At 40.2% G+C, this 12,905-nt stretch overlaps 6 protein-coding genes across 6 annotated transcripts; 4 read left to right on the forward strand and 2 right to left on the reverse strand.

Moving 5' to 3' along the window:
* Window positions 1-149: 149 nt before the first annotated feature.
* SS1G_01362 (predicted protein) lies at window positions 150-1,228 on the forward strand (the record flags this gene model as incomplete). Its single annotated transcript, XM_001597118.1, has 5 exons — window positions 150-184; window positions 265-452; window positions 564-631; window positions 965-1,074; window positions 1,198-1,228. The coding sequence occupies 5 exons, from the start codon at window positions 150-152 to the stop codon at window positions 1,226-1,228; spliced, it is 432 nt and encodes a 143-aa protein (XP_001597168.1).
* A 185-nt stretch (window positions 1,229-1,413) lies between these two features.
* Window positions 1,414-1,663, reverse strand: SS1G_01363 (predicted protein; the record flags this gene model as incomplete). The annotated part of the gene is made up of 2 exons (XM_001597119.1): window positions 1,414-1,449; window positions 1,517-1,663. 2 exons carry the CDS (start codon window positions 1,661-1,663, stop codon window positions 1,414-1,416), a joined length of 183 nt encoding a protein of 60 aa, XP_001597169.1.
* Window positions 1,664-2,168: 505 nt separating this feature from the next.
* Window positions 2,169-2,777, forward strand: SS1G_01364 (predicted protein; the record flags this gene model as incomplete). Its single annotated transcript, XM_001597120.1, has 3 exons — window positions 2,169-2,217; window positions 2,471-2,535; window positions 2,691-2,777. 3 exons carry the CDS (start codon window positions 2,169-2,171, stop codon window positions 2,775-2,777), a joined length of 201 nt encoding a protein of 66 aa, XP_001597170.1.
* A 1,383-nt stretch (window positions 2,778-4,160) lies between these two features.
* Window positions 4,161-4,741, reverse strand: SS1G_01365 (hypothetical protein; the record flags this gene model as incomplete). The annotated part of the gene is made up of 2 exons (XM_001597121.1): window positions 4,161-4,444; window positions 4,726-4,741. The coding sequence occupies 2 exons, from the start codon at window positions 4,739-4,741 to the stop codon at window positions 4,161-4,163; spliced, it is 300 nt and encodes a 99-aa protein (XP_001597171.1).
* Window positions 4,742-8,253: 3,512 nt separating this feature from the next.
* Window positions 8,254-8,985, forward strand: SS1G_01366 (hypothetical protein; the record flags this gene model as incomplete). The annotated part of the gene is made up of 2 exons (XM_001597122.1): window positions 8,254-8,267; window positions 8,532-8,985. 2 exons carry the CDS (start codon window positions 8,254-8,256, stop codon window positions 8,983-8,985), a joined length of 468 nt encoding a protein of 155 aa, XP_001597172.1.
* Window positions 8,986-10,608: 1,623 nt separating this feature from the next.
* SS1G_01367 (predicted protein) lies at window positions 10,609-10,914 on the forward strand (the record flags this gene model as incomplete). The annotated part of the gene is made up of 1 exon (XM_001597123.1): window positions 10,609-10,914. One exon carries the CDS (start codon window positions 10,609-10,611, stop codon window positions 10,912-10,914), a length of 306 nt encoding a protein of 101 aa, XP_001597173.1.
* Between the last annotated feature and the right edge of the window lie 1,991 nt (window positions 10,915-12,905).

Below are 12,905 nucleotides of genomic sequence, written 5' to 3' on the forward strand. Positions count from 1 at the left end.
CGATATTTTAATCACTTCTCCGATAAAGACAGCAAATTTTATGCAGATTTCTACCGTTCCCCCAGCACAAGAATGGTGGAATATCGTCATAGCATCCTTCGATTAGCTCTTCGCTCTTTCCCGGACTCTTGATATGCCGTATAGTCGAGATGGTACTGGAACGAACTCTAGTGCGGGCACTTGCGTATGAAGATGTGTTTTTTACTCTCCTCATGTTAATGACTCGCGAAAAATAATGTATGGTGCGAGGCTGTATATTTATAGATATCCATATTGCTTCGAAGGGGCTTCGATCGAGTCAGACCCTCCACCATTTTGTGCCTTTCTTGACTATCCTTTCTCCGGCACCTATCATCCCTTCTTTATGCCTTGGAATTCAGAACGAGTACTCCCCCATTGTACGGCCGCCAGCCTGCCTCTTAGCTTTGATCTACCATCGTCTTTAGTCGCCAGTAATTAAGGTTAAAGGAGCTGTGGATTGGTGTGGAGGTAGACAGATCTTAAAACCTTATTCAAAGCTCTAAATAAGAAAGACTAGTTATCGCGCACTAGATGCAATTTAGAACGCAGCGAGAAAACCCACAACACAGCCTTTTTACTAGGCTGCACAGAAATAATCCGCAACCTGCGAGTATCCATGGATAATCCGCCGTGTGAATAGTCTATTGAACCTCCTACCCAATTTGTTGATTATCCACTGAGGTTTTAATTAATACGTTTTTGATTATTTGCAATAATCCGCTCTACAGATATCTATTCAGATTTTCCAATGTCCGCTCCACAAGCGGGTTATTCACGGACTATCCATTAGGAAAAATATTCCGCTCCGCGGATACCCCTTGCGCAGCCTACTCTTGCTCTCGTAACATAATTGGTTATTCTTATATGCTTATGTCTCATTGGAAAAGGTCGAAGATGTGCAACGATTCAATGCAGCATCCAATACCGAGACTTTTCATTTTAGTTTATGGATATTCTACTTGCCGGATTGCTCGCAATATCCGTAGCCGTTTTCGGCTCCCGAGCTTTCCCCTTTCACATACCATCAATTACGGTCCAGCCAATGCACTCATCGTAAAAGCACCATTTGCTTTTAAATACAATGCACAATTCTTAGCAATATTGCACACGAGTCAAAACAATTCTGCTGCCGGAACTTTACCAATCCTTTTTGAGATTTTACCAATGTATGTCCAGAAGCACCTATTCATACGCTGTAAATACGTAGAGAAGTCCAAATCTACAATAAAGAACAAGCCTTGCAAAGCCCCAGATCCATTTTCTCTTCTTCTTCTGAAGGAAACTATTTGTGAAGCTTGACCTCTTGCACGCTCATGGGGAAGCTGACTCGATTTTTTTTCCCAATCCAAATTGCGTTTCGATAACTTAGCTTAACGGTAGCATTGGAGTATCCTACTCATCGTTGTATTCGAAAGTTTTCTGACTACGCTGTCTAGAGAGATGATGATTAGGCTCTGAATTGACCTCATAGTTATATATTTTAGTCATTACTTACTCTAGCCAACCCTGTAGTTACCCCATGCTCGTGGAACTTGCGAGAATCAGTTTCGGGTTTTAGACTAGCATGAACAGCACGAGATCTGAAGAAATCTGGACAGTGAGATTTTGCTTTGTTGCATCTCAATCTGGAGATTGAAGTCATATAGAGGGAGCTAGTTGATAGTAAGCGCAAACAGCAACTTGAACCAATGAAATCTTTAGCTAGAGATAATAGCACCTATACTTATGAGAAACATTTAGTGCCAATCAGAGCTGTTGTAGAACAGGAGTTTACGTAGAACTGGAGGAGTACAAATGCCCGAGAGAGGATTGAGATTCGAAGTTCAATCGCCTTCTCCCGTTACTTAGTATTGGGTTTATTGAAACCAGAAAGAGCATCCGATTGAATTGATTGATTCTCTAGCTAAGCAGTTAAGCTGCGAGTATATATTCAAAAAATGAAGGAATAGGGTTAGGTATTCGGCCTTCGGAATTAAAGTGCTTTGAAATCAAAATATTGAAAGCAAACAAACAGTATACCAAAAAGGAAAGAATGAATTAAAAGTTGAGTTTTGTTTGCTCCTTATATGCATCATGCAATATATATGCATATGCTGCCCAGATCCCAGGAGGTCAACACTTAGACAGGTTTGAGAAGACACAATGTGATGACACCGCAAATTTACTCTTCTCGAATTCTTTGTCGAAAGCTTAGAGGTAGGTTCTTGATTAATTTCTTAATGGGTGGACTTTGTACCACTTAAAATTTACTCTTTGCCAGCTACTATTTACATATGTGAATTTTGTTGCCTTCGACTATAAAGCGCCCCATAATAGTCATATTTTCTCTAACGCTAATGTGATTTTAAATCAAAAATTCTCCCGTATATGCTGACATATTTATTATAAAAACATGCACATGAAAAAGCACGATAATGTCTTCGATCAGAACTTTCTAAATTTTGACCAGTCCTTCCTGAGGCATTCGACGAAAAAAATCACTGGCTGTCGGAAGAGGTTCTACCATGGTGGCAGGTAAGGCAACCGGCTGTAAATACACTCCTGGTATCAAGCGCTTTTTCGTAACACGAGTCGATTACTGCCCAATTTAGATAAGGAAAACGGTCATGCTTGATTAAATAAACAATGGTGCGCAATGTAACATTTTAGGCGTTTAAGTTCTAGGCTAGAACTTCTGGCGTGAAAATTCGCAGAGAAAAAGTAGTCGCAACATGATGACACGAGATAGATTTGTCTCGCGAGCGTATGGCGTGTGAGTATTGATAAAGTACCCATACGATGTCGCCTTCGATAAGAATTTTTCGTTAATAGATCGTAAAATTCTCGCAAACGTCCGTTTTTTCATCTAAAATATGATTTCCTGTACCGTGACATCATTTATTAGCTCCACATCGCCCCTCTGAGATTGTAGAAATTCGTACTTCATTTTGTCCCCGTTCTTTTTTCTTCTTGAGGAGAAAAAAGACACTCAACTATTAGCTGGATAATAGTGTTAAATAAAGTCTTCCAAATTCCTCTTCCAATAGTCCATGCTTAAACATCCCTACTCAAATGTGATATTAGGTTTAATTACCCCAGTCTGAATATTTAGGCGAGAATCTCCTAAATTAGCGTGATAATTAGTGACACTCGCTAAGCAGCCTTCAATTTTCAATCACCACCACGCTATAAGTTTCTAGGTGATATTGCCGATGAACTTGATTTTTTTTAAAGAGAAATGAGGCTGAAGTTTTATTACCACTGGGTCTATGGAGTCAGTGAATGTATGTGGTAACAAAATAGATGGGGCAGTAAGATTACCATTTCAAATGACACCGTGACAACTGGAAGTGTTCCGATGTAGGAGATTCTATGAAAGGATCACATGTTTAATTGTCTCATGTAAGCTCAGTAGTGGTTAGTAAGTGTGCAAGAAAAAAGTGGAGTTGAGAAGGGGAGATGGTAATATCAAACCTTTGACTGCTGTAGATCTAGAATCCGATTGCACCATCGTTCTTGACTAAAAAAAGAGTTTAATCTCTTACGCCGATGCACAAGACACTAGACCATTCTTTCCCAACCGAGATTTCCGGATGATCCACCTGGAGATATGGACATCGTGACATCATGAATCGAAGAAATAGAATTGCGTAATACCAGAGGGAAAAGACAGATATGTGAGATCCGGAAAATTTTCTCTCCTTCACAACACCCAACAAGTAAGCAATTGCAATGAAAAGAGTGGGGCCAGAAATTTTCCAAAATTAATCCTAAAAGAGTAGGGGAGAAAACCCAGAATCCGGGGAAAATAGAGGTGAAATTTCGTAGAAAGAGTTAGAAAAAAGTCCATCGGCTATCCGGTCGAGTTGGATTCAGTATTCAGTATCTAGTGTCCAGTCTTCAGAATCCTGTGGAAAGTCCAGTAAAGAATCCAGTGTTCAGTATTGTGTCCAGTTCAATGTTGTGTCCAATCAGTCCAGTGTTGTGTCCAATCAGTCCAGTGTTGTGTCCAATCAGTCCAGTGTTGTGTCCAATCAGTCCAGTGTTGTGTCCAATCAGTCCAGTGTTGTGTCCAATCAGTCCAGTGTTGTATCCAATCAGTCCAGTGTTGTGTCCAATCAGTCCAGTGTTGTATCCAATCAGTCCAGTGTTGTATCCAATCAGTCCAGTGTCGTCCAGTCCAATGTTGTATCCAGTTCAGTGTTGTCCAGTTCAGTGTTGTCCAGTCCAGTGTTGTCCAGTCCAGTGTTGTACAATCTAGTGTCGTCCAATTTAGTGCCGTTCAGTCCGGCATCCAGCATCCAGATTCCAGTGTCGAATATAAAGATGAAGATGAAGAAAAGAAAAATGAGTGAAGAGGGAAGAGCAGCCTTTTTTATACAAATTGCATTATCTACTAGTACTAGTTTACCAGAGTGAGTCATATGAAATGATGAAAATCTCTCTAGTATGGGCGGAGTAGTGGTATTAGCTCTTAGCGAATGACATAGACCACGGACATTTGCAGTGTAATACATCGGCGTTTGGACAAGTTCTCCTCACAATGCGGAGTACAACCCAATGGTATCCTGATATTGAGTCCTAACCTCAGATTCACCGAAAGCTTTAAAGTGGTAGCGACTCAGTTTTCCTGAAACATATGGAAAAACTTCAGGTCACGAGTGATTTCAGTACTTTTAGATTGTAGATTAGCTTTCTGCTAATTTCCAAGTTGAGCCAACTTACCAACCGGCCTCCGCATTAGAATATATACGAAACAGATAGAATGACTGAATTATTTATCGCGAGACCGAATCTTGTAGTTGTGAAAGTAGATGTATGCGATGGTCAGAGTTCAATAATAACGATACACGTTATTTATTTTGAGATCACAAAAATTCCAGATTACTATGTGATAGATTGATACTCAGGCACGGATGTATACATTATACTAAACAAGGATAAATTATCACTTTCCCAAGTAGTTGGAGCTGAGAAAACCTTTTATGGAACTGATTCTCAGGTTATTCCAATCATTAAATAGATTACTTTGTAAGACTAACTTTATTAAGTAGCAAACAGACGTGCAACAAAAAGTACCAAACTTTCACTATGTGCTTCAATGGACTTAAGAAATCTTAGTACATGATAGTTAGTCTAAAAATCATGGCAAGTGTAGACTAATTGGTATGACAGACATGTCAAAGCATGAGATTACGTAAGCCAATGTCGATTAGCCTAGGGCTAAGACTAACCTCCTATTCTAGATTGACTATGGTTCACGCTTGATAAGCAAAGGGTACAGTCTAGTTCTAATTAAAAAAAAACTCAATTCAGCTAAGTATTTAGATCACATCCTACTATGCACATGATCTGAAAAAATATTTTATTAGTGGATGAACTAATGAACTAACTAGAGGGCTTCTTCCTACCCCAGGCAAGCCCAGGAGTAGGATGAAACCCACCCAGCGACAGTGCAATACTGGGCGAATTTAAGTTTCATCACCCAGTGTTAATTAAAACACTGGAATCCATAAAACTTAGCCTTGGGGTTGTCAATCCCTGGCAGGTGATGCACATTCGTGCGTTGGATCCCCGCCCCTCCTTCCCTGTCCTCCCACCCAGATCGCATTTGACCTGGATAAACAAGCCTGTTTACTGCCTGTACAATCTGAGGCCACCCCCCCCGGCCCTGGCCTTCCTCCACCAAATCGCATTTGACCCGAACAAGTAAGTCTACCTGCCGCCTGTACGATCTAGCTTCCTCCCTTCCGTCCAGTGTTGGTTCGTTCGGGTCCTTCGAGGTCGTTCGTTCGTTCGAGGTTGATCGGGTCGTTCATCGAGGTCGTTCGGGTCGTTCGAGTCGTCCTGAGTGGGGCTTAGGTGCCCACAAGTCGAGGCCTGTAAACTATACACGGTGCATTACTTGTAATATCATCAAAAGAGAAACGCTGAGTGGAGGATAATAAAGTCAAACTAACTATGGCAGTCAAAACATAACTGTTGATGTGTTTACGTGTCGATGATGCAAACGAGATCCTAAGGCGAAATCGAAAAATTAAAGGTAAAATGAGTAAAAGAAAGAATAAATTACCCAAAGGTAGTCCTGGCGTAGAAAAGGTGATTGAATGAAGGGAAGATGATTGTTTGAAGGAGGAGGGAAATTGGGATCTTTTTTATAGGCATTTAGAATATGCTAATGCTAGCTTGGTGATCCGAGACTCCCTCCCAGTCTGAATAGAAATCGGCCACTGACACTCTTCTAACCTTTCTCAATGATCAAAATGGGAATGGTATTCTCTAGAGCTTGATCTACCTCATTAATTTTCATCTCCACCTACTCCCGATTCCTCCCGTGTTTTTGCTTCTGAAGCTTTACATGATATTATTTTACGTGTATATGGCCTCATCCTGCTTAAGGTTTTAGTTCTTCAGCATGTAAAACTGTATATTTTATCTCTTAGGCCGTGTAATTCTTCACTGTCTTGCAAAATACTTTTTTCGTGTTCACAGTATTATATATAGAATTAGTTATTGTTCAAGTTTGTCTTTACAATATCAGAGGTTATTCAGAGTAGTATTGGGTATATAAATAAGAATATATAGAAAACTGTTCAAAGTCTTTCTATGTTTACAGCATTCTATATAATATAAATTGTTATTCAAGTTTATCTCACGGTTTCACATGCCATTCTAAGCGGTATCAGGTTAATAAGTATGTAGAGAAAACTCCTCAATTTCGTCCTCTATCACACTAGATAGATGCATTTGGTACAAGCTACTTATCAGACGCAGGTGCCAGTCCAGACTTTTGTCACTTCATGTCACGAATTCAACTTACATGTAAAATATTACAGTAATAATTTGAGTCGAACACCCTGCATCATTTCCGTTGAATCTGGCATCTGTGAACCATAGCTTCTTGGTATTTGCCACAGAGTATTTTTCATTTTTTTTTCCAATCCACAAATTGGATCCGGTGTGGGCAGATCACATCAGCACTTTCGAGCATTGCGCGCTCATGGACATGCTCTTTAGGTCACGTTTCTTATCATAAATTACCCATACAAAGTGTCTATCTATCCGATTTTTCCTAATTTACAAGTTTAATCCATCAGCATACATGTCCTATCGTTATCCTTGGATTCCACGAGTCAATAAATGACGCATTATTGCGGAAAACTTTTTTAAGTATTAACACATTCAAGCCAATCTTTGATGGATAACGTTGGAATCCGAATGGACTAATGGAGCTAACTTCGAATCTAATGCACTAGTATAGAGACTAGACTGAATGACTAACATTAGTTTGCGGGGAATGGAAGCCCTAAAATAAATCAAATCTAACAGTCTGCAATAATAAACTACCAGAAGAATTTTAGAAGTTTCTAGCACTTAGAAAAATACACCGTTTTAGATGCACACTTCATATCCACCCACAAGAGATGTTGTCTGACATCGCGTATCTGAGCTTATGCCCCGCACCCATTTGAAACGGAGTTCTCTCTTCATATTAGAATCATCAAAAGCAAATATAAAATAGGGAAGTGGAACTATCTATGCACTTTGCTGATGGCTACAAGAATACTTTCATTGTTGTGCGGTGGAATAATGATAAATTTGAAAAAAAAGGGGGTGGTGGCACGTGATGCATCAAAATCTATTCGGACCAGCCAGATGGTAATCGAAATAGAGATCGTAATCCGTAGCTCAAGGCTCAATCAAGAATCCTATGTATTCATTTGACCTACAATCTTTCAATGTCATCCTTGTAGCTACATTATGTCGAATATGCCAAGAATGTTCTTTTTTCCCCGAAATAGAGATTGGACCCTGATCATCGCGTGCTTACGTAAAGATCTACCAAATCCTAAAGTATGATTCGTTCCTTGCATGAAAATTCTAGCCTTAACACGCTTCCGTATTATTACCGTTGCTGTTGTCACTCACCAACGTTCACGGTCCATCTGATCCAAATTCAGGATTGAAATTCGAAACACCTTTCGTTCAAACAATATATTCTCTTTACAACATGTTTATACCGTAATTCAGTAATAATTGCTTTTACATAATGGTTCTCTTAGCTCTCCAAACAACTAGTCGAGCAGTACTGCGACGTTCACACTTTCCAACCCCTCGGAAACAAACAAACTTCACTTCGAAAAGACACACCTCCAATAATTCCACCCATTCACCTCATTCAAGCCCCTTGCCAGAAAACTCCGCTAATGGCACTGCAATTCCAATTCCTGCGACTATTGCGACTCTGCCATTATGGCAACGACTGGGTCCTTTAACTAGATCCTTCCAGGCATACGGTCGATCACAAAGGAAGCGCCCTTATACTACACAATTTTGTAGCTCACTGGTGATATATTTCCTGGGAGACCTATCGGCGCAAAGCATCTGCGGGGATGATTATGATTGGAAACGTACTTTGAGAGCATTGGTTATCAGCATGGGGAGTAGTATTCCATCTTACAAATGGTTCGGCCCCCTATTACTCCATTGTCCATGGAGACAAGATGCCGAAATAGACTAACAAAGCAAAGGTTTATGTTTCTCTCTAAAAACTTCAACTACTCTTCGAAAGCCGGTTCTCTCGCAACAAAAGTCGGTGTCAATCAAATTTTCTTCACTCCTATCTTCAACACATATTTCTTCGGCATGCAATCATTACTTTCAGGAGACAGCATACCGGACGTCGTCGAGCGTGTTAAGAGAACGGTTCCGACTAGTATGATGAACAGTATTAAACTCTGGCCGGCGGTCACAGCTATCAGTTTCGCATGGGTACCACAAGAATACAGGAGTATTTTCGCGGGAGTCATCGCAATTGGGTGGCAGACATATTTGAGTTTCTTGAATAAAAGAGTGGAGGGTGAAATGGCCGGAAGCGTCGAGAATACAGAAAAAGAAATTATGAGAGCTCCCATCGCGAAAGTTTCGAAAGAAGTTGCCGTTATGAAAGAACATGCCAGTGAGGCTCAAAAGCAGAGCGCCTAGGCTTAGTTAGAACGAGTGCACGTTGTATTTTGGGGTGTAATTTATGGGACATTAGATGGGCAAGGCATAGACATTATATTAGAAATATCAGCGGGTCTGATGGTCTGATGGTCAGCGGCGTAGTGGGCATTGGAAATAGATATAGAAGGCACGGCGTTTATAGAAGAGAGGGACCATGGTCCCCAGCGAGGCTTTTTACGCATTGGATTTACAACCATCTAGAAAATGATAGTTTCATTTCTCTGCATCCATGTTTAACGAATTAAAAAGTGATGATAGCGAATTTTTGCTCTTCTCGATGGTTGGACGCTCATCCAGAATTCAACAAGTTGTCCACCGAGATTTCCAGATCGGTCCCTCGCAAAGTCCAAATGTTGAGCTATCACTTCATATTATTTTCAAAAGACTTTGGACAGTATCTATCAAAATACGAACATATCTCTAAACACTGCATGGAATTAAGTGATATTCTGCTGAGATATTTCAGCTAAAACCTAATTAATATTCAGCATCACACAATATTCAATCATTATTATCGAATATCCTTGGACTGTCCCTCCCCTCAATACTTCTTAATGTTAATGCATAGACAGATACAGTCCTCGTCTTCTCGGGAGTCCGTTTGGACTAATGTTACTGTATGATTTGAATTAGGTATGCAGAGGATAGAAATCTGCGATTAAAAGGCAGGCAGATAGACCAGAGAGACTCGAGTGACTCCTTTTCGGCTATTGACGAGATGTCTCATAGGTTACCTTATGACTCCAATCCGTGTAGTATGCAATGTTACAAAATCAAGAATACGTCATGATAGAAGTGTTATCTTTATCATGGGGGTTAATCATATCTCGTGATTTAGCTTGAAGACTTTTGTTTTGTTTTGTTGCATGTCTGGATAAGTATGTATGTATACCTATCTTTCCACCCAAGCATTCGAATTCACTGATTCTCTCGTGGCTGGTTTCTTATTTTCGTTCTCTAGATTGGTATTTTGTGAGCGATGATCTGGTGAGGTGGATATAGTAAGACGTATATAGAGATGAATTGGCATGTTTCTTGTGGTTGGTGTTGAATGTTTATGGTTTGTTGTGTTTTGGGGAAAGGTGAATAGTAAGACTTATATATATACACATCTCTCTTCTCATCTCAGGGCTTTTGATGTTTAATTTATTATTGTAGGATTAGAATTTAGGAGACTTGTTCTTAAACTTATGTTAGAATATCTGACCCCATGAGATTAAATATGATATCCTTTTTGGAAATGAGCTTTGGTATGGACGAGTAAGATAATCTTGTTTTTAATTGCTGACTATGTCACCGTATTATCCTATCTAGACCTATGATTTATAATAAGGGTAGAAGAATCTTTCCAGAGTAAATTCGAATTGACAGGCAGAAATTGACAGGCAACTTGAAAAGACGGTCAATCCACAACCCTATGCTAGGGGCAGAGTCATGGAAATGAGGGTTTTGTTGAAGGAATTTCATATTTTTATGGATATGGTGCGGCGATATTGGAGGAATTGTATAGAGCGGTTTTGGAAACGGAGTTATTACTGCAGGGGATATTTAGGATGGAGGGAGGGGGATTTCCCGGGGAAAGAAGAGGTGGAGGAGAGGAATATGGAGACGAAGGAGGAGCAACGAAAATTCATTGAGATACAAAGATTTGCTATGATGCTCTTTGTTGAGAAATCCATGAGCAATGAGCAAATAGGTATCGAGCTCCATAATGTAGAACGAGATGAGAAGAAATGTGGACCGATTGAGGATAGTTATCTTTGGGGTTCTGAATATAGGTTGGGGATGCAGCTTGAGGAGTGTGGGTTGAGGGTTATGGGCTTTTCGGAGTTTTGTGTTAGGATGGTTATGAGGTTTGTGGGTGGGAAGCAGGATGTTGCTGTGGGATTGATGGCGCATGAGGAATAGAGAGTTGGATTTATACAGGTGACTAGGAGATAGAAAAAGAGTTTGATGTCTTTAATTCCTGCAGATTATTCTTTCTTGTAAGTCCCGGAAGACTAATTTATTGTCCTGGCTCGTCTACTGGGCAAGATTAGTGATTGTAGTGGGTGACAATGTATATATTGAGCGGTATTATGGATAATTTGTCCTGAAAGCCATTTCATAATGATGGAATATTGAGCCATTGGGTATTACTCTTGAAATTTTGAACTGACTACCCCGGAATTCTGTGACATTAGGTGAAATACACAGTCGTTTACTGAGCTTCCGTCCACCCTTCGATTTTCCCTTCCATAATCATGAGACTAAAAAACTCTCATATTGTCAATTCGTACGAAGATTCAAGTCACATAACCTATCCGGACAGAAGAAGACAGTCTGCGAACCTCGATTTCAAAAAGAGCGAACTGATTACTCTATTATTCACATGGAAACACTTCATAAAATATATATTTCATCGACTTAATCATAAACTAGACTTTACAGTATGAAAGTTTCAACTCATCTATAATTTTGGTAGTACTCTAGCTTTAGGATTCATCCACCAGGAATTTCAATGACTATCACGTCCTTCCAGTTTTGTACATTTCCACCAAGGTGAAGGTTATCCTCACACTCTTTATCTGTATCTGAAGCTGTAGACGGCATAAAAGCTTCAATCTTAACTTTATCATCGGGTAATAATTGACAAGGCCATGAAGGTCTCGGGCTCCATCTACCAATCTCCTCTTGTCTTAGTCTTTCATTCATAGACCAACGTAGATCTATCCCCCCCAAAGAAACTTTTCTCAATTTAAAATAATCCTTTGCCCCTTCGTGGCCACAAATACTGGAGTATCAACGAACTAAGAGGTTCCCTGCTCAATAATTCAATTCCAAAATAACTTCATATTTTTGACCTTCAATACTTTATCCAAATCTTCTCTTGCCTGAACTTTTGGAAGATATCGGCTCTCTCTGCATCGTTCGTTGAGAGTTCTACCGACCTCCTCGAATAAAGAATAAGTATTCTTCCAGAAGCAGTCTTGCTAGTTCGTGACGTTTTGGAAGACTTACTTCTAATCCTGCTTCGTTGCCGGTTTGCCGACCCTTACGTCCGGCAATCTAGTTCCAAAGCACCCTATCTAGTTATAATCGGACTTTGATGAGTCGTTTTCCATTCACCAAGAAATATTGAAATAGATACGAAACCGCAACGTTGGCTGGATGGCAAAAGCAAACCTTGGGACAGAAGTAACAGGGTATATTAACGATAAATCTCCCAGATGATATTTGATATACCAGGCCCATATTTGTTGCTCAAGGCTCGAACCACTCGCTCATCCATCTGAATTTCGATGATGTCGAAGCGTAGAAAGGTTTGCCTTAGCAGATGAATAACTTGCGTTGTCATGTAGTCGTCCGAAAAAGCGATAGACAGTATCATCGGGTGGTTTTAATTCGAATTCTGAGGCCACCAATAGAAAACGTTGGAACGAGTCGCTGCTCGAGAGTTCGGTCAAATTAATGAGAGTTGTGTGTTTGGGGCTGCTCCAAGTGAGGGCACCTTAACAATTTAATGTTCGGAAAAATTATGTTGGGAAAGAAACCACGGAATCTGTTACCATAATTTTGCTGTTGACTTGGAGAATGATAATCGTTCTGTAAATTGGTGTTGTTCTGAATTATCTTCAGAAATCCCCCATTCCAATATTGGTGTCTCTTCAGCGGAAGCTGTATGTGATGGATGACGACTATTTCAATCTCGTGGTTCTCATCATGAATGCCACTTCATTCTTGGATTTTAGCCGAATCTCGATTCGCAGACATGAGACTCAGGAGGTAACTATGCGAATGGACTAAACCTTTCGATGGCCCCATGAAAACAGGGCTTCCTCCAAAATATAAAGCTCTGACCAAGCAAGACGGGGGCTAGAGGGAGCTGCTTATTTAGAATTCGACAATCGAGCTTGTTG

This window comes from Sclerotinia sclerotiorum, genomic scaffold (genome assembly GCF_000146945.2).
Source record: "Sclerotinia sclerotiorum 1980 UF-70 scaffold_2 genomic scaffold, whole genome shotgun sequence".
Lineage (NCBI taxonomy): Eukaryota > Fungi > Ascomycota > Leotiomycetes > Helotiales > Sclerotiniaceae > Sclerotinia > Sclerotinia sclerotiorum.